The sequence below is a fragment of the Oryctolagus cuniculus genome, chromosome 4, assembly GCF_964237555.1.
Source record: "Oryctolagus cuniculus chromosome 4, mOryCun1.1, whole genome shotgun sequence".
In the NCBI taxonomy this organism is placed as follows: Eukaryota; Metazoa; Chordata; class Mammalia; order Lagomorpha; family Leporidae; genus Oryctolagus; species Oryctolagus cuniculus.
Window position 1 is genome coordinate 125,161,312 of NC_091435.1, and position 27,811 is coordinate 125,189,122.

The window sequence follows — 27,811 nt, forward strand, 5'->3', positions numbered from 1 at the left end:
AGAGAAGAGAACAAGGACAAAAATGGACTTACCTTGTAAGAGAAGGGAGGGTAGGGAGAAATTTGCAGTGTGGAGCATTAAGGAGTATCTTTTGCATTTATCTAATATTACCAAGAGTCTCCTGTTTACTATGCTGAGGAACTATGCTGAGAATTGGCTATTCAGTCATAGATTCAGAGACATACTAATGTGATGCATTCCCCACCTGACACATTAGTGAGGGAGGAAGGGAATAAAAAAGAAAATCTGGGACAGGCATTGTGGCACAGCAGTTTAAATCAGTGCTTGGAACGCCCACGTCCCATTCTGAAGTGCCTGGTTTGAGTCCTACTTCTGCTTCCAATCCAGCCTCCTGCTCATGTGTTCCCTGGGAGGCATCAGGTGATGGCCCAAATACTTAGGTTTCTCTCTCTCTCTTCTGGTGTCTGTCTCTTGCTTTCTATCTCCACCTCTCTATACCACTCTGCCTTTCAAATAAATAAATAAATAAAACTTTGAAAGGATGTTTAAGATTTCAGCATATCATATTCCAACTCTTGAGTAAAATTCAATGTTGGCAATTTTCAGGCAAGTGCAAAGGAGGCGGGGGTGGGTGGGAATTAAGTATACATTGACGGTAAGGATTATAATGATAAACCATTGAGTAAGCTGTATAAGAGAGAGGCTCAAGTCTAAAGGGGGTTGATGATCATGGTGATTAAGTGGACTCCCATCTGAATGGGCTCAAAGAATTATTTTCACAAGAAAGGAGGGCTGGAGGTAGGAGAATGGGATGTTGGAGCTACAATTGTGGAAGTGGTGATTCCTGGTGAAGACAAGCCCCAGGGTGTGGCCATGGTAGTGGATGGCTGAAGTGTGGCATGAGAGTTGATCTTGAGTGACAAGACTTGAGATGAAAAGAAAATCTTTAAATCAGATGTAAGATTTTCAGTGACTAAGAGGCAGGAACTAGAAGATCACAAGATTATAGCTCTGATCACTCCTGGCAGTCCCAAAGAGAAGATGAAGACAATGATTTGAGTTTTAAGGAAGTTATGACCCTATCTCTTGATTCTGAGGTATGTGGCTAAGAAAAACAGAAGGACTGACTTTGAAACTAGGAACGAGGGCTAGAAAGTGGGTTGTGTTTGTTTGCTTGAGAGGTAAAGTGAGAGAGAGCATTTGCCCAAATGCCCACAACAGCTAAGACCAGGCCAGGGCCAACATCAGAATCAAGAGCCAGGAACTCAATCCATGTTTCTCATATGGGAGGCAGGAACCCAATTCCTTGAGCTTTCATTGCTGCCCCCTGGGTCTACATTGGTTGGCAAGCTGGAATCAGGAGCCAGAACTGGGAATCAAACCCAGGCACACCACGTGCGGCACTGCTAGTCTGAATGCCTGCTCCCAAATACTCAACTTTTCTTCTTTTTCTATGGATTCTGGGAGTGGCCACATTCATACCCAGTCAATTTTTTTTCTTATAAATGTTGGGTTGATTTGTCAGCACTGCCCTGGGCAGTTGGTTTCCAAGGCTGAACATGCTGTGCATGGCCATCAGGAGTCCTCAGGACAATACAACCACAACTGGAGAGGGGCATAGGGATGAAAGAGGGGCTTGCTTTTCGTTACACAAGACAAAATAACTCCTTAGGAATCCTAACTGAGGGCAGGGAGAAGACTGTGGGGAGCAACTCGGACTAGACTAAGTTACTGGAATTAAGACTTATTCTATGCATCTGCTCTCCCACAACATGGCGCTGAGAAGGGAGAAACAGCTTCTACACAGCTGCCTCCAGTTCAACCAATAAACAGCAGGACCTGCTCCTGATTGGAGGAGAGCAGCGTACTCGGCGTGTGGGTAGCAGAGTTGGGATTGGTGGAAGAGGACTATAAAGGAGGAGAGAGACAACATGCACCAGGAACATCTAAGAGGAACACCTGTGCAGCCCCCGAGAGAGCCGGCCGGCGGTGTGCCGCTCCCCCGCGGAAGTGGGGAATGTGGCAGGGGGAACCGCCCTTCCACAGAGGTAGAAGGGTCGGTAGCCAACCCGGGAAGAACCAGCAGCAAACCCGGGGAGGGCCGAGCAGACGAAAGAACAGCGCAGGGTCCTGTGTCGTTCCTCCACGAAGACGGGGAGCGACAGAAGACACCTGAATACAGCCTCGGTATTCTGACTCCACCCCTTTCCCTATCTCCTTCATGGGCAGAATGGAAGAAGACAGGTGAAGTGAACAAGCAATTCTGTAAAACTAAACTTAGAAATCTTGGCAAATCTGGGGCCTGGGTTGTGGCACAGCCTGCAACGATGGCATCCCATATCATTTTTCGAGTCCCGGCTGCTCCACTTCTGATCCAGCTCCTTGCTTATGCACCTGAGAAAGCAGCTGAAGATGGCCCAAGTACTTGGATCCATGCCACCCATGTAGAGGATCAGATGGAGTTCCAGGCTCCTGACCGGTTCAGCTATTCTGGGGAGTGAACCAGTGGATGGACACCCCCCCCCCCACCCCGTAACTCTGCCTTTAAAAAGATAAGTAAGTCCTTACAAAAAGAAATTTACAAATTTGATTAAAACCTAAACTTGTTTTGCTCTTAAAAAAATTCAACATATCAGAAGGCCTGCTTTAGTGACAGGCTAAAAAGTAACCTGAGTGCCCTATCAGTAACATGCTCAACTTGACTCTTCTAATCTTGCATGGTCAACTGTGCGTGCCTTTCAAAGCCATGGCACACTTGACTGCTATTAATGTGCATCCCCCTGCTAAGTGACCAGTGTCTACCTCCTCCAGGAGGGGCAGGACAGGGTAAGCCTACAGCAGCAATGAGGGACCAGAGGCCCGAGTCACCAACTTTTCACCCACTGCCCCCTCCATCCCCACTCAGAAGGAAACTTGCTCAGTTTTACAGCAGATTGTTCACCTCCAATTTGGCTCCCTTGACCAGGACGTTTCCCTCCTTTAGAATAACTGACACCCACACACCCATATCATTTTTTTTGTTTTGTTTTTTCATTTAAATACAAGAATGCTGTTCTGCATTGTGTTATAAATGGAGGACCAAGCAGTAAGAACGGTTTGTCCTTTATGGTGGGCACACCCCTCGGTGAAGAAGGCATGCAGCCTGGAGCGTGGCATGCACCCCAGCCAGAGATCAAGGCTCCGCTGTTTCAGCAAGGCTCAGTCCTGGCTGTGGCGGGCAGTGAACCAGTGGGTGGAAGATCTCTGTCCCTGTCTCTTTCACTCTTCGTCTTTTTGCCTTTCAAATAAATACAAAATTAAAAAAATTTAAAAGATTTTGTAATGGAAAAGTAGGGAGAATGATCTAGCATGTCTTCAGATTGGACAGGGAGACCGATGGCAGAAAGGAGGTAACAGATAAAGGACACTGGAAAAGTAAATGGAGCATTATTAGGAAAATAATTTCCCATTAAGAAATTCATATTTTTCCTATTTACTAATTAAAGGTTTCAAAATATATTAATGTGCAGATTTTTTTATTTGTATTTGAAATAGTGATTTAGGATTTTGGTTATGGCATGTCTTTGTATTTCAATTTTCTCCAATATAAGTTGGGTTCTTACCCTCAGTGGAAAATTATATAATAATTTTTCTGATGTGGCTCTTTGTCTAAAGGGAGGCCGTGTTAAGTGCTGAGACTGAGTCAACTGGCTAAGTTGAATCCTGGTACAACACCCAGTTTACCACTTCTTGGCTAAGCAACCTTGGCTCTTGCTTATCATTCTGTGCATAGTTCTGCAAAACTGTGGTTAATAATAGTGCCTACCTCATAAGGTTGTTGTGAGGATCAAGGGAGTTAACATATGAAAAGCACTTAGAACAATGCCTGGCACATAGTAAGTAGGACCCAAGAATTAGCTGGTTATGCTTACTTTTTATTGGCTGTTCTGAGACAATATGCTCCTGGGAGACACCACTTATAACGTGTTATTAGGAACACAGCATGTTCTACTTTGACTTTTTAAAGATAGCATTTGCATAAAATAAGATTTCATCAGTATATCTTTTTTTAATTTTTTTTTTTTTTTTTGACAGGCAGAGTGGACAGTGAGAGAGAGAGAAAGGTCTTCCTTTGCTGTTGGTTCACCCTCCAATGGCCGCCGCAGCCAGCGCACCGCGCTGATCCGATGGCAGGAGCCAGGTGCTTCTCCTGGTCTCCCATGGGGTGCAGGGCCCAAGTACTTGGGCCATCCTCCACTGCACTCCCTGGCCACAGCAGAGAGCTGGCCTGGAAGAGGGGCAACCGGGACAGAATCCGGCGCCCCGACCGGGACTAGAACCCGGCGTGCCAGCGCCGCAAGGCGGAGGATTAGCCTAGTGAGCCGCGGCACCGGCAGATTTCATCAGTATATCTATGCTGTCCAATATAGTAGCCACCACCCATAGGTGATTATTTAAATTAAGACTGATGAAGTTAAAAATTCAGTTCCTGAGTCAGGCATTTGATAGAATCTTTAAGATGCTGCCTGGGGGGACTGGCACTGTGGTGCAGATTAAGCTGCTGCCTGCCACAGCTGCATCCCATATGGGGGCTCCAGTCCTGGCTGGTCCACTGTCTACCCAGCTCTCTGATACTTCACCTGGGAAATCAAGAGAAAATGGCCCAGTACTTGGACCCTTGCCATCCACATGGGAGATCCCAAAGAAGTTCCAGGCTCCTGGCTTTGGGCTGGCCCAGCCTACTGGCTGTTGCAGTCATTTGGGGAGTGAATCAGTGGATGGAAGATTTCTCTCTCCTCTGTCTCCTCTTCTCTCTCTGTAACTCTTTCAAATAAATAAATGAATCTTAAAAATAAATGCTTCTTGAGATATTTGAATCACATATCAGGTACCTGGTTTGACTCCTTGCTTTCTTTCCTATCCAGCTTCCTACTAATGCATTCTGGGAAGCAGCAGGTGTTCTTGGGTACCTGCCACCCACATGGGAGATGCAAATTGAGTTTTTTGACTCCTGGCTTTGGCCTGACACTGCCCCAGCTGTTGCAGACATTTAGGAAGTGAACCAGCAGGTGGAATATCTTTCCCTCTGTCACTCTTTCAAATAAATAAAAATAAGTAAATTTTTAAAGAAAATCCAGCTCCTCAGTTGCACAACCACATTTCAAGCAGGCAATGGACATAGTGGGCTACTGGCTACTGAACTGGACAGTGCAGATACAGATCACTCTATCACTGCGAAGTGTTCTGATAGGAGCTAGCAGAGAGCCGGGCCTCCTGCCCTTTCCCATGCAAATCGCTCTCTCTGGGACAATCACTGTTAGAGGTTTCTTCTACTGTCCTTCGTGGTTCAGACCCGCACAAACATGCTGGGCCAGGCCAAAGCCAGAGGCCAGGAACTGCTTCCAGGTCTCCCATTGTGGGTGACAGGGACCCAGGTATTTCCGCTATCATCTGCTGCCTTCCAGGTGCACTAGTGGGTAGCTGTATCGGAAGAGAAGGAGCCGTAGGGGCCAGGACTCAAACAGGCACCCTGATAACGCAATGTGGATGTAGCGGTGACCTAACCACACGGCACAACACCTGCCCCAGATATTTATTTCGGAGCAAAAAAGGACATTTTAAAAAATACACATATAGTTTCTTCAGAACAGATTTCCCACGACTTTTTGAAGATCCCCTTATAGTTAATTAACGGTTCAAAAACGTAGAGCATCTGAGCTAGTCTTCCAGAGCAGCTCTGAAAGCTTTAAAGCACAATTTCTACACCAGCAGTATGCATAGGATTACGGTTGGGAGCAGCTGGAAGGAATGCACCTTCTCTTCATCGACTTATAATCACCCCACCTGCAGGGCCGGCATTTCGCTGCCGCACAGCCATCTCCTCCGCCGTGCAAAGCCCTGCATAAACGCGGAGAGTCCACCGTTAAGCTGTCTGACACCTGGGACACGGAGGGCAGCCCACGGGTCAAGGGAGGCCGCGAGGTCACCGCCGGGCCACAGGGAATGGGCGCCCCCTGGCGACCGCCTGAGGAACGCGCCGCGCGCGCTGTCGAAGCCGGGAACATGGCGGGACGTGGCCGGCCCGTGGAGCCTGTTTCGCCATCGCCAGACAGGGAGAAAACGGCGCCCAACGTGGTGGCTGGGATCTCTCAGTGGGCGGACGACCACCTGCGCCTCGTCCGGGTGAGCGGGCGGCGCGGCGCGAGCCTGCAAATTCCGAGCCCCGGCGGTCTCGTCCCGGCCGGGGAGGGCAGCAGGGCCGCGGGGGTGTGGGCCCGGGATGGCGACACGGCAGGGTCCGTGTGCGGGCCGGGGGGCGATTCGGCCTCAGGGCCGCCGGGGCCGGGACACAGCAGAGGACGAACGAGATGCCGCCCAGCCCGGGGGCGCCGGCGGGCCCGTCCTGAGCGCTCCTGGAGGCGGACTTGGGGACTCGCGTTTTGCTTTAAGCTAAGCGCGGGCCTCGCGAGAGGAGTGTGGCTCAGCCCCCGGTGGCGATAAAAAAGATGTCCCTGTGGAGAAGGCGTTGGAGTAGATGGCTTGTTGGGGGAAAAGTCTAGGGAACTTTTCGCTCAGGTGTACCACGGGGGCGCACGAATGTGAAGATGTTGGTTAGACTTGGAAGCGGAGTTGTGGTTGCTGTTGGAGACAAAAGCGATGGAGTCGCGTTAAAGGGCGATCAGAACTCGGTGCACCACTTTGGTGCTGAGCTGCGGGAACCTTGAGTAGGATTTGAAAGCCGTGGGCTTGAACGGCATCTTGGAGCAGGTGCTGAAGACACCCTGGGCCCGAGACCTGGGGGATGCTTTTAGGATTTGGAGAGTGAAAGGGAGGAGGACACGGAAGACTAACAAGGGAAGAAGAACAATCAAGGAAGCCAGGTGTCCTGGAAACCAAGCGAAGAGGACGTTTTCAGGACTGGATAACTTAAATATTCTGCTGAATGGGGCCGGCATTGGCGCAGCCAGATCCCTGGCTCCTGCGCTTTTAGACGGCGCTTCTGCAAATAGCATTCCTGGGAAGCAGCAGGCGACGGCTTCAATACTTGGGTCCCTGCCACACATGTGGGAGACCCAGGTTGAGTTCCCAGCTCCTGGTTTTGGCCTGGCCTAGCCCTATCTGTTATAGGCATTTGAGGGGTGAACCAGAGGATGGCTCACTCTCTCTCCCTCTGCCTCTCCCACTCCCTGCCTTTCAAGTAGATGGACAAAAATAAATAAGCATTTTGAAAACTGACCTCATAAGAATTGTGAGAGGAAGCGGTGTCTAAGACAGCACGTGAACATATTATTCCAAATAACTCAATCACAGAACCCACCCAAAGAATGTCCCCTTGTGTCTACTTTCAAACTCTTTTTTTTTTTTTTTTTTTTTGGACAGGCAGAGTTAGTGAGAGAGACAGGGAGAAAGGTCTTCCTTCCATTGGTTCACCCCCAAAATGGCACGCTGTGCCGATCCAAAGCCAGGAGCCAGGTGCTTCCTCCTGGTCTCCCATGCGGGGGCAGGGCCCAAAGCACCCGGGCCACAGCAGAGAGCTGGACTGGAAGAGGAGCAACCAGGACAGAATCTGGTGCCTCAACTGGGACTAGAACCCAGGGTGGCAGCGCTGCAGGTGGAGGATTAGCCAAGTGAACCACAGTGCCGGCCCAAACTCATTTCTTAAATACCTAGTTGTGTTTATTGAAGTAAAGTAGGTTAGACTATTACTCTTTTTAGAGGGAATTTCATGAATCTTTAATTTTTAATTAAACTCCTTTGAGTCTACTCCGTTTAAATAAAACATTTTAATACATCTGAGGGGGCCAGTGTTGTGGCATAGCAGGTTAAGCTGTTGGCCCGGCTGCTCCACTCCAATGCAGCTCCCTGCACTTGGGAAAGCCATGGAGAATGGCCCAAGTACTAGGGCCCTTGCACCCACATGGGAGACCTGGATGAAGCCCCTAGTTCCTGGTGTCAGCCTGGCTCAGCCCTGACTGTTGGGGACACTTGGGGAGTGAACCAGGGAATGGAAGACTATCTGCCTCTGCCTCTCCCTCTTTGTAACTCTGCCTTTCAAATAAATGAATAAATCTTTTTAAAGAAATTGAAGGAAGGTAAAATTAGTGAGTTGGTGGACACTTTTTGAAAGCCGTGGGCCTTTATTTGAAGAATGAATTGTTTAAATAGATATAGGGAGGACAGTATTATTTTCTAGTCCTTCTAATTAGTGCTTTCACTGTTGTGAATGATAATTAATGAGGATTAATCGTTAAATTTCTTTCCATAGAACATCAGCACTATAATGGCCGTGGCTGGGCTAATGTTACTTCTAAGGAGTGTTCGACTGGTAAGTTGACAAATGAAAAATGCATTATAATAAACAATAGACAGTTAATTTATTCCCACTTCTAAAGAGAATTTTTATCTCAAGAACTATATAATTTTGTTATTCATATGAGAAGCCTTTGAATAATATTTTAGAACAATGAGCATAGTATAAAATCCTGATTTAAAAGTAACACATCTGTAAGATATTAAAGAAAGTAATTGTATTTCCAAAATTACTTTTTTCATGCTTAGAGAGGAATCTGAAGAAGTTTTAGTTTCTTAGAATGTTATAGTCACTACACTCGCATTTCAGACGCTGTGGAATATCTAAGATTATTTTCTGAGGTGCATTTAGATCTGGCTCACAGTTGAATTACTCCCTTAACACTGAGTAATTTATGCTTTTTGGGGGCCCCTTTCAATGTTCTTGATAGATATAGTAGGGATGCATTTGATAATTCAAAATTTAAAAATGTATTTTTCACTTTTTAAATTTTGGTAAAATGCACATAACAAAATTTATCACATAACAACTTTTAATTCTATATGTGGTTCTGTGATATTCGGCACATTCATGTTGTTGTTCAACAAATACCACTGTCTGTCTCCAGAACTCTTCATCTTGCAGAACTAATATACCCACCAAGGTAACTCCCTTCCCTGCCCCCACAGCCCCGACCACCATTATTCCACTTTCTGTCCCTTTAATTTTGGCCCCGTACCTGATATGAGTGGAATCCTACCACATTTGTCATTTTGTGACTGATTTATTTCATGTAGAAGGGTATTCTCAAGGTTTACCCACATTATTGAATATATTGGGATTTCAGTCCTTTTGAATGCTTATAGTATTCCATTGTATGTGTAGCCCACATTTTATTTTTTGATGGACATCTGGGTTGCTTCCACATTTTTTTTTTTTTTTTGACAGGCAGAGTTAGAGAGAAAGGCAGAGAGAAAGGTCTTCCTTCCGTTGGTCCACCCCCCAAAATGGCCTCTAAGGCCGGCGCTACGCCGATCTGAAGCCAGGAGCCAGGTGCTTTCTCCTGGTCTCCCATGCGGTGCAGGGCCCAAGCACTTGGGCCATCCTCCACTGCATTCCCAGGCCACAGCAGAGAGCTGCACTGGAAGAGGAGCAACTGGGACAGAATCCAGCGCCCCAACTGGGACTAGAACCCGGGGTGCTGGTGCCACAGGCGGAGGATTAGCCTAGTGAGCCATGGCGCTGGCCGCTTCCACATTTTTGTTACTATGAATAATGCTGCTGTGAACATGGATGTACAAATATTTCTCTGAGATTCTGCTTTCCGCTTTTTTGAGTGTATACCCAGAAGTGGAATTTCTGGGTCATTGTTTTCTGTGGTGGCTGTACCATTTTTCATTCCTACCAATGGGGTGCCATGGTTCCAGTTTCTTCACATAATACTGTAGAATTATAATACTAATGCTGGTTGTTTTTTTTTGTTTTTAAAGATTTATTTATTTATCTGAGAGGTAGAGTCACAGACAGAGAGAGGGAGAGACAGAAAGAAAGGTCTTCTATCCACTCTCCAAATGGCTGCAACAGCCAGAGCTGAACTGATTCGAAGCCAGGAGCCAGGACCTTCTTCCGAGTCTCCCACGTGGGTTCAGGGGCCCAAGGACTTGGGCCATCTTCACTGCTTTCCCAGGCCATAAACAAAGAGCTGGATCAGAAGAGGAGCAGTCGGGACACGAACCGGCGCCCATATGGGATGCCAGCGCTGCAGGCAGGGGCTTAGCCTGCTATGCAACAGCACTAACCCTAACACTGTTATTTGCTGTGTTTTGGATAGTCACTTTTTGATAGCCATCCTAATGAGGGTAAGATGATATTTCATTGTGGTTTTAATTTATATTTCTTTCATGATTAGTGATGCTGAGCATCTTTTTACATATTTATTGACCTTCTGTTCCTCTTCTTTAGAAAAGAAAAAAGTCTTTGGCTCATTTTTGAATCAGATCTGCTTTTTGGTTATTGAGTTTTAGGAGTTCTTTCTGTATTTTCGATATGAATCCCTTATCAGATATTTTAAAATTATTTATTTAATTACTTATTTGAGAGAAACAGAGGGAGAAGGACGGGGAGGGTTGGGTGTCAGGAACCCAACTATTTGAGGCTTCATTAGTGGGAAGCTTCAGTTAGAAGCCAGAACCAGGTGTTGAACCCAGGCACTGGGACATGGAATGTAGGTATCTGAACTAGCCTCTTAACCTCTAGGCCAAGTACCTGCCATCCCACTTCACTCCCGCCACCTCATTAGATACTTGGTTTGCAAATATTTTTTCCCATTCTGTAGGCTGCCTTTTCTGTTGATAGTGTCCATTGATGCACATGTTTTTAATTTTCATTAAGTCCAGTTTGCCTTTTTGCTTTTTTTACCTATGCCTTTGGGATAACGTTGAAGAAATCATTGCCACATTAAATGTTGTGAAGCTTTTGCTCCATGTTTTCTTTCTAGTTTTAGCTCTTATGTTTAGGTCTTTGATCCATTTTGAATTAATTTTTGTATATGGGTAGATTAAGGAAAAAGAGAAAAGACTGAAATTATTAAAGTCAAAGATCAGAGTTAGGCCATTATTACCAATTCTATAGAAATAAAAGTAAAAACTGTAAGAGAGTACTATGAACCCATTGTATATCAACAAACTGGATAACAGATGAAATGGATAAATTTCTAGAAACCCAAAACCTTTCAAGACTGAATCATGAAAAAATATAAAAATCCAAATGGACCTATAACTAGGGAGGAGGTTAAATCAATAATCAAAAGTCCCCAGGCAGAGCAAGAGTGTGCACCTGGTGGCTTCACTGGTGAATTCTACCAAAGATTTTAAGAAATAACCTGAGTCCTTAAACTTTTTGTCTCAGCCCCTTTAGCCCCAAGACATTGACTTAGAGAAACCAAGTCATTTAGCCCATAAGACATTCCACATTCTGGATTGCTCTGCTACATTGCTGTCGTTTATGAAAATATGCAGTTCAGCCGGCGCCGCGGCTCACTAGGCTAATCCTCCGCCTAGCGGCGCCGGCACACCGGGTTCTAGTCCCGGTCGGGGCACCGGATTCTGTCCCGGTTGCCCCTCTTCCAGGCCAGCCCTCTGCTGTGGCCAGGGAGTGCAGTGGAGGATGGCCCAGGTGCTTGGGCCCTGCACCCCATGGGAGACCAGGAAAAGCACCTGGCTCCTGGCTCCTGCCATCGGATCAGCGCGGTGCGCCGGCCGCAGCGCGCCGGCCACGGCGGCCATTGGAGGGTGAACCAACGGCAAAGGAAGACCTTTCTCTCTGTCTCTCTCTCTCTCACTGTCCACTCTGCCTGTCAAAAAAAAAAAAAAAAAAAAATGCAGTTCAGGGGCAGTGCTGTGGCTCAGGAGGTTAAGCTGCTGTCTGCAGCACTGGCATCCCATATGGGTGCTGGTTCATGTCCCAGCCACTTGATTTCTTTTTTTTTTTTTAAAGATTTATTTATTTATTTGACAGAGTTACACAAAGAGAGGAGAGTCAGAAAGAGAGAGAGGTCTTCCATCTGATGGCTTACTCCCCAATTGGCTACAATGGCTAGAACTGCGCTGATCCAAAACCAGGAGCCAGGAGCTTCTTCCAGGTCTCCCACGTGGGTGCAGGGATCCAAGGACTTGGGCCATCTTCTACTGCTTTCCCAGGCCACAGCAGAGAGCTGGATTGGAATTGGAGCAGCTGGGACTCAAACCAGTGCCCATATGCGATGCCAGCACTTCAGACCAGGGCATTAACCCACTGCACCATAGCGCCGGCCCTACCACTTGACTTCTGATCCAGCTCCCTGCTAATGTGCCTGGGAACGCAGCAGAGGATAGCCCCTGCTTGGGGCCCTGCATCCATGTGGGAGATCCCTATGAAGCTCCTGGCTCCTGGCTTTGACCTGGTCCAACCCTGCTTGTTGCGGCCATTTGGAGAATGGGCCAGTGGATGGAAGGTCCCTCCTCTCTCTCTGTCTCTTCCTCCCTCACTGTTAACTCTGACTTTTTTTTTTTTAAAGATTTATTTATTAATTTGAAAGTCAGAATTACACACGGAGAGAAAGAGAGGCAGAGAGAGAGAGAGAGAGAGAGAGGTCTTCCATCCATCCACTGGTTCACTCTCCAGTTGGCTGCAACAGCCGGAGCTGTGCTTCTTCTGGCTCTCCCTCGTGGGTGCAGGGGCCAAGGGACTTGGGCCATGTTCTTCTGCTCTCCCAGGCCATAGCAGAGAGCTGGATCGAAAGTGGAGCAGCCGGGTCTCGAACCGGCGCCCATATGGGATGCCAGCACTGCAGGCGGCAGCTTTACCTGCTATGCCACAGCACGGGCCACAACTCTGACTTTCAAATGAATAAATATCTTTAAAACAAAAAGTTCAACTGAGTTCTACTGTCTTAGTAAGTCGGGTACTAATTTATCCTTCTCTTATGTGAGGTTTTTCATTAGCCGTGATTATTGATGGAGGTTGTAGTGTTGTTGTTGTGGAAGATACAACTATAAAATGTTGCCTAACCTTAGGACCTCATCTGGGATATAGAGATTGAAGCAAATTCTAACTGTTGACTTCTTCTTTCCTTTCTGAACAAAAAATATTATCTTCTTCCTTTTTTTTTTTTTTTTTTTTTTTTTTTTTTTTTTTGACAGGCAGAGTGGACAGTGAGAGAAACAGAGAGAAAGGTCTTCCTTTTGCCGTTGGTTCACTCTCCAATGGCCGCCGCGGCCAGTGCACTGCAGCCAGTGTACTGCGCTGATCCGAAGGCAGGAGCCAGGTGCTTTCTCCTGGTCTCCCATGGGGTGCAGGGCCCAAGTACTTGGGCCATCCTCCACTGCCTTCCCGGGCCACAGCAGAGAGCTGATCTGGAAGAGGGGCAACTGGGACAGAATCTGGCGCCCCGACCAGGACTAGAACCCGGTGTGCCGGCGCCGCAGGCGGAGAATTAGCCTAGTGAGCTGTGGCGCCGGCCTAAATATTATCTTCTATAAGAGAAAAAAAGAAGAAAATATTGTCAATTAAAAATTATAATTTAATTTGACTCAGCTTTAAATTTTTTCAGCAGTATATGCATAAATAGATTGTACATATATAAAATAGAATATATCCATATAAAGAATAGGATTTTACATATGTGGAATGGGAAATAAAGACTGTTTAAGCAGATTTGTGTGGTGCCACTCACTGCCTTTTAACAGATGGTGTCATATTTTGATATTGCAAGCTTTTAGAGGGTAGGAATTTGTTTAACATCCTCCATGCAATCACTTGACATAGAAAAAGAGTGAACAGTGGTGAATAACGAGTTCTAAATAAGGTTTCTATAAATGGTTTTGATTAAATCATATTAAAATATTAGTAATAAGAAAAACATTTTTGATAGATATGTCTTCTTGTTGAATGTTTACATAACATTTTGACATTTTAAATTTTAAATGAAAAAATAATTATAATTATTTTTCTCCTTGTAAATCTACAGACATCAAAATTTACAAGCTCTTCAGATATTCCAGTAGAATTTATAAGGAAGAACGTTAAGCTACGTGGACGATTACGCCGAATAACTGAGAATGGTTTAGAAATTGAACATATTCCTATTACTTTACCTATAATACCATCCTGGAGGAGTAAGTAAGATACAAGAATAATAAAACTAAATAACTATTGTAGCATTCTTTTTTTTAAAAAAAAGATTTATTTATTTTATTTGAAAGGTAGAGTTACAGAGAGGCAGAAAGAGAGAGAGAGAGAAAGACAGAGAGAGAGAGAGCAAGTGAGAGGTGTCTTCCATCCACTGGTTCACTCCCGAGATGGCCGCAATGGCTGGAGCTGTGCTGATCTGAAGCCAGGGGCCAGGAGCTTCTTCCGGGTCTCCCACATGGGTGTAGGGGCCCAAGGACTTGGGCCATCTTCTGCTTTCCCAGGCAATAGCAGAGAGCTGGATGGGAAGTGGAGCAGCCAGGTCTTGAACCGGTGGGATGCCTGCATTGCAGGCAGTGGCTTTACCCGTTGTACCACAGCACTGGCCCCTGTAGTGTCCTTTTATTTGACATTATTTATAAAACAGCAAAAGAGGCTGGCGCCGCGGCTCACTAGGCTAATCCTCCGCCTAGCGGCGCCGGCACACTGGGTTCTAGTCCCGGTTGGGGCGCCGGATTCTGTCCCGGTTGCCCCTCTTCCAGGCCAGCTCTCTGCTGTGGCCAGGGAGTGCAGTGGAGGATGGCCCAGGTGCTTGGGCCCCGCACCCCATGGGAGACCAGGAAAAGCACCTGGCTCCTGGCTCCTGCCATCGGATCAGCGTGGTGCGCTGGCTGCAGCGCACCGGCCGCGGCGGCCATTGGAGGGTGACCCAACGGCAAAGGAAGACCTTTCTCTCTGTCTCTCTCACTGTCCACTCTGCCTGTCCAAAAAAAAAAAAAAAAAACAGCAAAAGATGTCATTTTAATTCATAATAACCCTCTACTGCCTGGGAGCGAGTCTGAACTCTTGGCCTTATATACCAGGAAATGTTTTAATTTGACCCTAGGTTTCCCTTTCTCCCTGCTCTCTTTTTAGCTTTTATTCAGTTATTCCATCTTAGTCATTCAAGTATTCACTTTTCATTTCATAAATGTTGCCACCTACTATGGTCAAGGCTGGATGAAATAAACAAGATTCCTCTAAAGCTTGGAGCTTAGGGTCTTGATGGAAGGTAGAGAATGAACAAATGAAAAATTGTCCTAAGAGCTATGAAGAAAAGGAGTGGAAAAAAAAAAAAGAAGAAAAGAGCCCACACCGAGGCTCACTTGGCTAATCCTCTGCCTGCAGTGCCAGCACCCTGGGTTCTAGTCTCGGTTGGGGCGCCAGATTCTTTCCCAGTTGCTCCTCTTCCAGTCCAGCTGTCAGCTCTCTGCTGTGGCCCGGGAAAGCAGTGGAGGACGGCTCAAGTGCTTGGGCCTTGCACCCGCACGGGAGACCAGGAGGAAGTGCCTGGCTCCTGGCCTCGGATTGGCGCAGCACAGGCGTGTGGTGGCCATTTTGGGGGGTGAACCAATGGAACGAAGACCTTTCTCTCTGTCTCTCTCTCTCTCACTAACTATGCCTGTCAAAAAAAAAAAAAAAGGAGGGGGGAAGGAGGGGGGAAGAAAAGAAAAGGAGTGGAGTGCTAGGATAGAGAATTATTGGGTGGTTACAAGAGAGGTAGAGGAATCTGTACTTGGAGAGAAAACAGAGAAGGCCTCACAGAATTAAGAGGGGCCAACCAGGAGAAGCACAAGCAGGACTGAACTTGACTCTGATAATGCACGTGAGACTCTGCAGCCGAGGCCCAGGGAGATCAGAAAGGGAGCAAGAGCCAGATCTGCAATTCCCATTTCTCCCTGCTTCACATCGAAGGTCCCACGCCACACACCTTTATGTGCATTCTCATGGCCCTGTGCATGGCTCATGGCTTTTAAACTCCAATTGATTCTTTAAGATCCAACTCAACTGTCAGCTCTTTTGTGAAGCTTATTTCACTCTCAAACAGAATTAGTCCTTTTCTTAACTAAGTCCCACAGCAATATACTTTTTTTTTTTTTAAAAGATTTATTTGTTTATTTGAAAGGCAAGGTGACAGAGAAGCAGAGGCAGAAAGAGAGAGAAGTCTTCTATCCACTGGTATACTCCTCAAATGTTTGCAACAGCTGGAGCTAGGCTGATCTGAAGCCAGGAACCAGGAACTTCTTCCAGGTCTCACACGCAGGTGCAGGGGCCCAAGGACTTGGGCCATCTTCCACTGCTTGCCCAGGCCGTAGCAGAGAGCTGGATTGGAAGTGGAGCAGCTGGGACTTGAATCAGTGCCCCACTGCAGAAGGCAGCTTTATTGGCTATGCCACAGTGCCATCCTACCCCACACCCCAGCAATTCATGCACACTGCATAATCACTTACATTTCCTATGATGATTATGTATTTAGGTTTATATCTCAAAACTATGAGCATCTGGTGGCAAAGATTTTTTACTATTTATCTTGATATTCTCAGTCCCTAGAAAAATATTAGCAAAGACATTTGGTTAAATTTGTCAAGTGAATTAATTTATTCTATTTAATATCTTCTAAATATTATTTTAATTTTATGAAGAAAGGAGTCCTTGGATTTTTTTTAAAATGCCTAGATGAATGAATATTACTCTGTTCAATGAGATTTAACTGAAAAGGGAAAAAATTGAATTTTTCCTCTAAACATATCTGGCATGATTAATTTGTTTTTGTTATTGTTTTGTTTATTTTTAAAAATTTATTTATTTGAAAGAGTTACAGAGGGGAGAGAAAGAGATTCACTCCCCAAATGGCCACAGCATTTGGAGCTGGGCCAGACTGAAGCCAGGAGCCTGGAACTCCTTCAGGATCTCCCATATGGGTCTAAGGTCCCAAGCACTTAGGCCATCTTCCGCTGCTTTCCCAGCCGCATCAGCAGGGAGCTGGATAGCAGCAGCTTAACCCTCTGTGCCACCATGCTGGCCCCAGGATTGATTTTTTTAGCAAACCAAAGTGAACTTATACAATTTGAATGAGTATTGTTCCCTAAAGAGAGATTACCTAGGATGTCTGTTTTTTTTTTTTTTTCTTGGCTACTTTACCTAAGGAGAGAATTTATACTTCTGAAGTCCTTTAGCTTCCCAGTTGTGATAATTTAAATATCCTCTCTCTGAAACAGTAATGACCTTAAAAAAAAAAAAAAAGACTTATTTATTTATTCAAAAGGTGGACTTACAGAGAGGCAGAGAGAGAATCTTCCATACGCTGGTTCACTCCCCAAATGGCCACAACAGCTGGAGCTGGACTTATCTAAAGCCAAGAGCCAGGAGCTTCTTCTGGGTCTCCCACATGGGTGCAGGGGCCCAAGTGCTTGGGCCATCTTCTACTGCTTTCCCAGGCCATAGCAGAGAGCTGAATTGAAAGTGGAGCAGCTGGGACTTGAACTGGTGCCCATATGCGATGCCCGCACTGCAGATGGTGGCTTTACCCACCACGCCACAGTGCTGGCCCTACAGTAATGACTCTTTAGAGCTCAGGCAGTAAGGTTGCCCCCTGTGGTTGTCCAGTCTGTGTACTGCACAATTCCATGGGCAGGATTCAGTAGAAATCTGACTCTGATATTGAGCCATGCCACAGCACTAAAATTGCTATATATGCTTATTGCTATTAATGAGTTTCACATCATATAATATATTTATATGTCATGGTGCATAGAATCAAAATTTCAGAGCTGAAGGAAACCTCAGAAAGCCTTGATCCCCACCTTTCTTTTCTTTTTTTTTTTAATTTATTCAATAATTTGCAAGAGTTACACAAAGAGAGGAGAGCCAGAGAAAGAGAAAGGGAGAGAGAGAGAGAGAGAGAGAGGTTGAGAGAGGTCTTCTATCCGCTGGTTCACTCCTCAATTGGTCGCAATGGCCAGAGCTGCGCCAATCCAAAGCCAAGAGCCAGGAGATTCTTCTGGTGGGCCCCTCACCTTTCTTTTCCATCTCACTTATTTTAGTGATATTTTCTATAGAGATTATACATATGAAATCTGCCTTTCTTTTTTTTTTTTTTTTTTTTTTTTTTTGACAGGCAGAGTGGACAGTGAGAGAGAGAGACAGAGAGAAAGGTCTTCCTTTGCCGTTGGTTCACCCTCCAATGGCCGCCGCGGCCGGCGCGCTGCGGCCGGCGCACCGCACCGATCCGATGGCAGGAGCCAGGAGCCAGGTGCTTTTTCCTGGTCTCCCATGGGGTGCAGGGCCCAAGCACCTGGGCCATCCTCCACTGCACTCCCGGGCCACAGCAGAGGGCTGGCCTGGAAGAGGGGCAACCGGGACAGAATCGGCGCCCCGACCGGGACTAGAACCCGGTGTGCTGGCGCCGCTAGGCGGAGGATTAGCCTAGTGAGCCGCGGCGCCGGCTGAAATCTGCCTTTCTAAAACAAAAAATTTAAAAAAAATTTAAAAATTTAAAAAATCATGGTATAGAACTATATTTGTTAAAATTGGAAGATAGTACTGTTATTAAATTAAAATACAGTTTTTACAATTTTATTGGTAATAACAGCTGATGTTGTTAAAAGACATGTCTGTAGTTTTATATATATATGTATAGAAGTAAATCTTGACAGTTGGTTAAGTCTTCTTGTTCTTGGAACTTTACTGAAATTGTTGTTTGAAATTATTCCATTTGTTACATACTTTTATTGTTTTATAACTTGAATATAGAAACAAATGAACCAAAATTTAGAGAGTCTGGGTATTTATAAATGAGCACAGTATATTCGGGTGTTTTCTAAATGGCTTTGGAATTTGCTTTTGCAACGTGCTGTTAAAGCTAAATTCTTTTCTACTATTTTTAGAGGAGCCATGTGGTGCTTTGCTGGTTAAGTTGGCTGGGGTAGAACTCGCTGAATCTGGGAAGATATGGTTACAAAAGGAGCTAAAGCCTTCCCAGTTGCTGTGGTTCCAACTTCTTGGAAAGGAGAATTCGGCACTCTTCTGCTACCTGTTAGTGAATAGAGTAAGTAGTGTAAAACGAGCGATATTTCATTATTTATATGTAAGCACATTAAATCATAATGCCATATATTTATAATGGGCTCTGAATTTTTAAAATATTTAAAACTGCTACTAATAGTGATTATATATCAAGAATCATGTTTTTATTATATAAACCTTGTTATGAAATTTTAGTTACATATGTAGTATATATTTATTGTAGAAAAAAATAGAAATTGACAGGATAAAACTTCAGAAGCAGGCTTTTGGCCCAGCAGTGAAGACTCCCACATACCATATTGGAATGCCTGGATTTTGAGTCTGGGCTCTGCTTTTGATTTCAGCTTCCTTTTTTTTTTTTTTTTTTAAAGATTTACTTATTTATTTGAAAGCCAGAGTTACACAGAGAGAGAAGGAGAGGCAGAGAGAGAGGTCCTCCATCTGCTGGTTCACTCCCCAATTGGCTGCAACAGCTGGAGCTGCGCCGATCCGAAGCTGGAAGCCAGGAGCCCCTTCCGGGTCTCCCACACAGGTGCAGTGTCGCTCCCCCTCTTCGTGGAGGAACGACACTAAGCCCTGCCTAGGCTTCATATCCGAGTCACGGCACCATTATGTCGCTCCCCCTCTTCGTGGAGGAACGACACAAGACCCTGCGCTGTTCTTTTGTCTGCTCGGCCCTCCCCGGGTTTGCTGCTGGTTCTTCCCGGGTTGGCTACTGTCCCTTCCACCTCCGTGGAAGGGCGGTTCCCCCTGGCCACTTTCCCCACTTCCGCAGGGGAGCGGCACACCGCCGGCCGGCTCTCTCGGGGGCTGCACAGGGGTTCCCCTTAGGTGTTCCCTTAGGTGTTCCCCTTAGATGTTCCTGGTGCATGCCGTCTCTCTCCTCCTTTATAGTCCTCCTCTGCCAATCCTAACTCGGCTGCCCACACGCCGAGCACGCTGCTCTCCTCCAATCAGGAGCAAGTCCTACAGTTTATTGGCTGAACTGGAGGCAGCTGTGTAGAAGCTGTTTTCTTCTCTCCCAGCGCCATATTGTGGGAGAGCAGATGCATAGAATAAGTCTTAATTCCAGTAACTTAGTCTAGTCCGAGTTGCTCCCCACAGATCCCCCTTTCTTTTTATTTTTTAGCGTTGATACGCGCCTGTCTTTGGTGTCCCGCGGCACACACTCTGCTCTACTTGCTAGAGTTGCCACAGGTTCTTACAAGTCCTATCAATCAGGCAAACCGAATCCAGGTCCTCTCTTCGCCATGTTGTGAGGAGGTTTTTAGGCGCTGATGCGTGCCTGTGTTCGGTGCCCTGCAGCGCATGCTCTGCTCTGCCCGCAGGTGCTTACAAGCCCTATCAGGCAAACCGAACTCAAGCCTTCTCATTGCCATATTGTGGGGAGGCCTATTGGTGTTGATTCGTGCCTATCTTCGGTGACCTGCAGCTCATACTCTGGTCGAGCTGCCTGCTGGCTTACCGCCTTACTAATCAGGCAGACCGAATCCAAGCCTTCTCATTGCCATATTGTGGGGAGGCCTATTGGTGTTGATTCGTGCCTATCTTCGGTGACCTGCGGCTCATACTCTGGTCGAGCCGCCTGCTGGTGCTTACCGCCTTACTAATCAGGCAGACCGAATCCAAGCCTTCTCATTGCGGTATTGTGGGGAGACTATTGATGTTAATAACGTGCCCGTCTTCGGTGACCTGTGGTGCATAAGCTGCTAGCCGCCCGCAGGTGCTCATCGCCTCACTAATCAGGCAGACCGAATCCAAGCCTTCTCATTGCGGTATTGTGGGGAGACTATTGATGTTAATAACGTGCCTGTCTTCGGTGACCTGCGGCGCATAAGCTGCTAGCCGCCCGCAGGTGCTCATCGCCTCACTAATCAGGCAGACCGAATCCAAGCCTCTCATTGCCATGCTGTGGGGAGGCCTTACTTCTCTATTTCTCTATCTCCGGGCATTCCTATCTCTCCTATTTTACTTCTATCTACCAGCATTCCTATTTCTCTCATTTTACTTCTAAAACTTCTGTTTCTCCTATCCCTGCGGCTTCCCGGCGCCCGCCCCGAGGCTGCTTCTCGGCGGCTTCCCGGCTCTGAGCCACTTCAGCCTGCGCCTCTCTCATCTGCGCGGCTTCCCGGCTTCGTGCCTGCACCACGGCCTCGCACCAGCCCAGCGTTCCCTATCTACTTGTGCCCCGCACGCTCTCTCTGCGCGCGGCAGCCTCCGCGAGTCACACAGCGTAGCTTACGTCTCCGCCACTAGCATTCAATCTAAGTTCCCCGGGCTAACCTGGCGAATTCAACCCAGCTCACGTTTCCGCCCCACGATTTGGCTTCCCGTCCTTTGCTCCCCGGGCTAATCAGACGGATCCCAACCTGGCTTACGTTTCCGCTTCTGGTTTTAACTTTTCGCCCCTTATTCCCGGGCTAACTTGAGAATCCCGAAGTGGCTTTCGTCTCCGCCTCGGCCTGCCCCCCGCGGCTTCAATTTCCCTAACATTTTTCTCTACCCGGTATGTTTCCCTAAGTTTTCTTCCAACAATATTCCTCCCTCATTTCTCCTGGCTTCTCCCCACAGTCCGTATCCGAGTCTGTTTGTTCTGGCTTTCACTTTCGCTTTCGACCTTAGAGATTTCTCCCAGCTTCCCCCCGTAGTCTGTATCTGAGTCTATGCCTAGGCTTTCAATAGCTTCTTCCGGCACCTTTTTCGTCCGGCTTTTCCCTAGGCTGTTTGCTAGTCTCTCTCTCCAATATTTTCCCATTTCTTCCCGTTTCTTCCCTCCTAAGTTTCATATCCGTCCTAGGTTTCCCATCCGAGTCACGGCACCATTATGTCGCTCCCCCTCTTCGTGGAGGAACGACACTAAGCCCTGCCTAGGCTTCATATCCGAGTCACGGCACCATTATGTCACTCCCCCTCTTCGTGGAGGAACGACACAAGACCCTGCGCTGTTCTTTTGTCTGCTCGGCCCTCCCCGGGTTTGCTGCTGGTTCTTCCCGGGTTGGCTACTGTCCCTTCCACCTCCGTGGAAGGGCGGTTCCCCCTGGCCACTTTCCCCACTTCCGCAGGGGAGCGGCACACCGCCGGCCGGCTCTCTCGGGGGCTGCACAGGTGTTCCCCTTAGGTGTTCCCTTAGGTGTTCCCCTTAGATGTTCCTGGTGCATGCCGTCTCTCTCCTCCTTTATAGTCCTCCTCTGCCAATCCTAACTCGGCTGCCCACACGCCGAGCACGCTGCTCTCCTCCAATCAGGAGCAAGTCCTACAGTTTATTGGCTGAACTGGAGGCAGCTGTGTAGAAGCTGTTTTCTTCTCTCCCAGCGCCATATTGTGGGAGAGCAGATGCATAGAATAAGTCTTAATTCCAGTAACTTAGTCTAGTCCGAGTTGCTCCCCACAGTGCAGGGGCCTAAGGACTTGGGCCATCCCTATGCTGCTTTCCCAGGCCATAGCAGAGAGCTGGATCAAAGTGGAGCAGGGGCCCCTTCAGCTTCTTTCCAAGGCAGCGAATGAGGGCTCAAGTCCTAGGGTTCCTGACACCCACCCACATGGGTAATCCACATTGAGTTTCAGCCTCCTAGCTTTGCCCTGGCCTAGCCTCTGCTGTTTTGGGTGGTGGGGAGTGAACCAGTGGATAGAAGATCTCTGTCTCTGTGTCTCTGCCTTTCAAATAAATATGGACATAAATAAATAAAAATTATTTTATAAAAATAAAAATGTGGGGCTGGCACTGTGGCACAGCAGGTAAAGCTGCTGTCTGCATCTCATATGGGCACCAGTTCAAGTCCTTGCTGCTTTGCTTCCAATCTAGCTCTCTGCTATGGCCTGGGAAAGCAGTAGATGATGGCCCACATGGGAGACCTGGAAGAAGCTCCTGGCTCCTGGTTTCAGATCAGCTCAGCTCTAGCCGTTGCAGCCATTTGGGGGAATGAACCAGTAGATGGAGGACCGATCTCTCTCTCTCTCTCTCTTTTTCTCTTTCTCTGCCTCTACCTCTCTGTAACTTTGCCTTTCAAATAAATTTTTTAAAATTTGGAAAAAGAAAAAAGCTTTCAAATTATTAATGACTGGCATTGCTACTTAAGAAATATTTTATACATGTGTTTATATATAGGTATATTATAACATACTTGTTATTGGAAACAGCTTGTTGAGTGAAGCTTTCAGCTGGGAACTTCAGAGAGCAAGGGTGTTTTTAGAAGGTAAATATTGCCCAGTCTTGCCAGGTGCTTTGTTAATAGGTATGTCATAGTGTGTACATTTTTAACTCTAAATTGAGCCTTTTCCAGTCCTATTTATGATCAGTGTGCGGTCAGCCGTCTGAAGGCGTTGCCTCTGAGTGTTCTTACCTTTATGCTTGGCCATAGCATCTGTAGAACAAGGAGTGACAGTTTGCTGATTCACTGTCCTGAATGCTTAGATGCACCCTTTTTCATCTTTCTTTCCATGGCTGCAAGATAGGCTTACTTCATTTCAAGTATATGTAGCTGTTACTGTTATAGCTATCAAGATTTCGACAACATGGAAAAAATTTGTGACAATTTTTTGACAGGCAGAGTGGACAGTGAGAGAGAGAGAGAGAGAGAGAAAGGTCTTCCTTTGCCGTTGGGTCACCCTCCAATGGCCGCCGAGGCCGGCGCACTGCGGCCGGCACACCGTGCTGATCCGAAGGCAGGAGCCAGGTGCTCCTCCTGGTCTCCCATGGGGTGCAGGGCCCAAGCACCTGGGCCATCCTCCACTGCACTCTCTGGCCACAGCAGAGAGCTGGCCTGGAAGAGGGGCAACCGGGACAGAATCCAGCGCCCCGACCGGGACTAGAACCCGGTGTGCCGGCGCCGCAGGCGGAGGATTAGCCTAGTGAGCCGCGGCGCCGGCCTGGATTGATTTCTAATTTATGTTTATGGGTGGCTACTGATAAGGAATGTAGAAAAATAAAAGGATTAAATGTTGTGACAGGATTATGAACAGTTTTTTATTTTTAAAGTCCTTATTATAATCGCTGGCATTCTGGTGCAATGGGTTAAAGCCCAGACCTGCAGTGCAAGCATTCCATATTTGGTGCCAGTTCGAGTTCTGGCTGCTTCACTTCCGATCCAACTTCCTGCTGATGTGCCTAGGAAAGCAGTAGAAGATGGCCCAGGGGCCGGCACTATGGCATAGTGGGTAAAGCCACTTCCTGCAGTGCTGGCATCCCATATGGGTGCTGGTTTGAGTCCTGGCTGCTCCACTTTCAATCCAGCTCCCTGCTGTGGCCTGGGAAAGCAGTAGAAGATGTCCCAAGTCCTTGGGCCCCTGCACTCACATTAGAGACCTGGAAGAAGCTCCTGGCTCCTGGCTTTGGATTGGCACAGCTCTGGCTGTTTCAGCCAGTTGGGGAGTGAACCAGCAGATGGAAGACCTCTCTCACCTCTCTCTCCCTACCTCTCCTTCTCCCTGTGTGTAACTCTGACTTTCAAAGAAATAAATCTTTAAGAAAAAAAAAAAAAAAAGATGGCCCAGGTCCTTGGGCCCCTGCACCCATGTGGGAGACCTAGAAGAAGCTCCTAGCTTCAGACAGGTCCAGCTCTGGCCATTGCAGCCCCGTTTGGGGAGTGAACCAGCAGATGGAAGACTTCTGTCTCTGTCTCTACCTCTTTCTGTAACTTTGTCTTTCCGATAAATAAAATAAATCTTTAAAAAAAAAAAGTCCTTATTATACAACACAAAAGACTCACTTTAAGGAAAAAACCTTATATTAAAACAATCAGGGCAGGGCCAGTGTTTTGGTGTACTAGGTTAAGTGCCCCCTGTGATGCCTGTGTCTCAGAGGAGCACCGATTTGAGTTCTGGCTCTTCCACTTCTGATCCAGTTCCCTGCTAGTGCACATGGGAAAGCAGCAGAGGATGGCCCAGGTACTTGGGCTACTGCAACCCATGTGGGAGACCTGGATGGAGTGCCAGGATCCTGGCTTTGTCCTGGCCAAGCCCCAGCTGTTGTGGCCATTTGTAGAGTGAACCTGCAGATGAAAAATCCTTCTCTGTCTCTCCGTTCTGTAACTCTGCCTTATCAATCAATCAATCAACAAATACATCTTTAAAAAAATACAAACCTTTAGGGGGCAGGCATTTGGCTTAGTGATTAAGACTGCCTGTGTCTCATATTGGAGTACCTGGGTTTGATACCTATTTCCAGCTTCCGATTCCAGCTTTCTGCTAATGCAGACCCTGGGAGACAGCAGTGATAGCTCAAGTACTTGGTTTCTTGTCACCGACATGGAAGACCTAGACTGAGTTCCAGGCTCTTGGCTCCAGCCCTGGCCTTGGCCCTGGCCCAGCCCCAGATGTTGTGGGCATCTGGGGAATAAACCAGTGGATAGAGTTTTCGTTCTCTCTCTGTCCTCTGTTAAATTAAAAAATGTGTGTGTGTGCATTTCTATATATATATATATGAATTTTCTAATTCTCAAAAGCCTTTTGAAGTATTAATAGAAAGCCTAACGAAATCTATTAGTTTTAAAACTTTAAATATGTCCAGAACATATTCAGTTCTTTCAAAATAAAAGTGATCTAAAGCAAACTGTTTAAAACATCTTACATTTTAAAGTAAATTAATAATACAAAATTAGATAAAACATACCAAAAGCCTTATAAATATAAAATCTTCTCTTGTAAGTTGAGGAGTATAATTACCGCAAGTGAAGATGATTATGTTGATGATGAAGATAACATATTTTGAGTGTTTTCCATGTGCCAGACCCTGAGCTAAGTGCTATGCTTATATTGTGTCACTTTTCCACAAGATCACCTAGAAAGTTAGTGTTGTCATTCCCACTGATAGTTGGGATTCTTAGGGAAGATGTGTTCCAACCAACTTGTCCTGATTCCTGGGCCCACACTTTATATATCTTTACGTTTTGTTGCTTCCCAGGTGACAAAACTATGGCATATGCTTATTGTGATAATTTATTTCTCCTGTTTCAATTTTACTAAATGTGTGAGGTTGAATTTTAATTAATCTGACTTTGACTCAAGGGATTGAGATAATAAAATTTAGAAGATGAGAAAAATATGGTAAACCTTTACAGTTGTCATTAACTCTATCTTATCTTCTTTCCTGGAAGCCCCATACCATGTGTTCAGCTACATTTTATTGACCAGACCATGATAGATGCCTACCACTGAAATAAAAGCTGAGACATCAATCCTTTAGGTAGATCCAAGCAAACTTTGCCTTCATTCAGTAAGGAAGGATGTAAAAATGAGCATTGGATATTTATTGTTAAATATTTATAAAAAATTTTATTTTAAAAAACTGTATAATTTGAAAGGCAGAGAGAGAAATCTTCCATCCTCTGGTTCACCCCTCAAATACTCAGAAGAGTCAGTGGTGAGCCAGGCCAAAGACAGCACCCAGAAATTCCAGCTTGATCTCCCATGTGGGTGACAGGAACCTAACTACTTGGACCGATGTCTACTGTCTCTCAGGAGCATTATCAGGGAACTGAATTGGAAGTGGAGTAACTGGGACTGGAACCAGGCACTGAGATATGGGATGCCAGGGTACCACGCCACTGGTTAACTCACTGCATCACAGTTCCATGCACCAAGAAAACACTCCCTATATTTTATTGATTTTAAACCTCTTGGCTTTAGAGATTGATGAGTCTGGAGAATTTTGTTATAAAAGAGTCAGTTAAGCCGGCGCTGCGGCTCACTAGGCTAATCTTCCGCCTAGCGGCGCCGGCACACCGGGTTCTAGTCCCGGTCGGGGCGCCGGATTCTGTCCCTGTTGCCCCTCTTCCAGGCCAGCTCTCTGCTGTGGCCAGGGAGTGCAGTGGAGGATGGCCCAAGTGCTTGGGCCCTGCACCCCATGGGAGACCAGGAAAAGCACCTGGCTCCTGGCTCCTGCCATCGGATCAGCACAGTGTGCCGGCCGCAGCGCGCCGGCCGCGGCGGCCATTGGAGGGTGAACCAACGGCAAAAGGAAGACCTTTCTCTCTGTCTCTCTCTCTCACTGTCCACTCTGCCTGTCAAAAAATAATAAAAAATAAAAATAAAAATAAGAGTCAGTTGACTTTGAGCAAAAATCTTGGATTTAGCAATAGCAATTTTAAGCTGTTGAAGTCCCCTTTGTTTTAAATTTTTGGCTTTTTTTTGGAGCACTAGAATTACAAATGATGCTTTTAAAGTAATTTAGATGCTATGGGTATAAGAATTTTCTTAAATAATTTTTTTTAATTCTAGGGTAGATATTTTACGGTGAATCTAAATGAGGAAATTTTGAGAAGAGGCCTTGGCAAAACTGTTCTTGTTAAAGGGTTAAATTATAATTCTAAACTCTATTGGAGAATTCACAGGAGGTTACTTAAAGCTGAATTAACAGCGCTAAAAAAAGGAGAAGGAATATGGAAGGAAGAATCTGAAAAACAAAGTTATTTGGAAAAATTTAAAGACTCATGGAGAGAAATATGGAAAAAAGAAAGTTATTATGAAAAATTTAGAATGACTTATGAAATATGGAAAGAGAACATTAATAACTATTCCTTAATACTGAAGTTCAGAGAACTTATGAGTCGTTTACACTTCCGTAGAAAAGGATGAAATATCCAAGAGGTTTACAGGTGACCTGAGCAGAAGAATAAACTCTGTAAATATATGTACATTCTTCATTGCCTTGAAATGAAAATTTTCCAAAATGATGAAGCTGTAGTCTAATGGTATTTACATATTTAAAAGATAATTATGATAAATGTTATATAGAATTAATTTCAAGAAATTATGATTCATGTAATATACTTTTAGGAATATACAAAGTCACTGGGGTAAAGGATGCAAATACTGTGGTGCCAATATTTGGAAATAAGGTTTAACTGTTGGCCGTTTTGTTGTTTGAGTTATTTGTGACAGCTGTATTTAATTTTTGTGTAAGGAGAATTTATTTATTTTTTTCTGTCTTACCAGCTTTCATTATTCATAATAAAGGAATACCTAATACTTGATGACTGAGGCTACTCTTTGTCTCCCAGTGCTTCCTAACTGCGTGTGAATTTGGAGCATGGCTACAAGTGAACGTCACAGAGACCATTCCTGGCCATAAAG

At 46.0% G+C, this 27,811-nt stretch overlaps 2 protein-coding genes and 1 long non-coding RNA gene across 6 annotated transcripts in view; 2 read left to right on the forward strand and 1 right to left on the reverse strand.

Annotated features, from left to right (window-relative positions):
• The first annotated feature begins 5,975 nt into the window (after positions 1 to 5,975).
• Positions 5,976 to 27,711, forward strand: C4H3orf33 (chromosome 4 C3orf33 homolog). Its single transcript, XM_002716273.5, has 5 exons — positions 5,976 to 6,123; positions 8,207 to 8,266; positions 13,737 to 13,884; positions 18,604 to 18,764; positions 26,957 to 27,711. Exons 1-5 carry the CDS (start codon positions 6,004 to 6,006, stop codon positions 27,311 to 27,313), a joined length of 846 nt encoding a protein of 281 aa, XP_002716319.3. The 5' UTR covers positions 5,976 to 6,003; the 3' UTR covers positions 27,314 to 27,711.
• Positions 6,062 to 27,811, forward strand: part of PLCH1 (phospholipase C eta 1) — a 300,525-nt gene continuing 278,775 nt past the window's right edge. For 3 of the 4 annotated variants that reach the window (XM_070072610.1, XM_070072614.1, XM_070072615.1), the window contains exon 1: positions 18,629 to 18,764. The gene's annotated coding sequence lies outside the window, so the exon portion shown is untranslated. Of the gene's footprint in view, positions 6,124 to 8,206; positions 8,267 to 18,628; positions 18,765 to 27,811 lie in introns of those variants that run through there. The other variant, XM_070072611.1, reaches the window with a different exon arrangement.
• LOC127489486 (uncharacterized) overlaps positions 18,611 to 27,811 on the reverse strand; it is a 29,766-nt gene continuing 20,565 nt past the window's right edge. Inside the window, exon 3 of the long non-coding RNA XR_007917404.2 lies at positions 18,611 to 18,749. This is a non-coding gene — a long non-coding RNA (uncharacterized lncRNA). The remainder of the gene's footprint in view (positions 18,750 to 27,811) is intronic.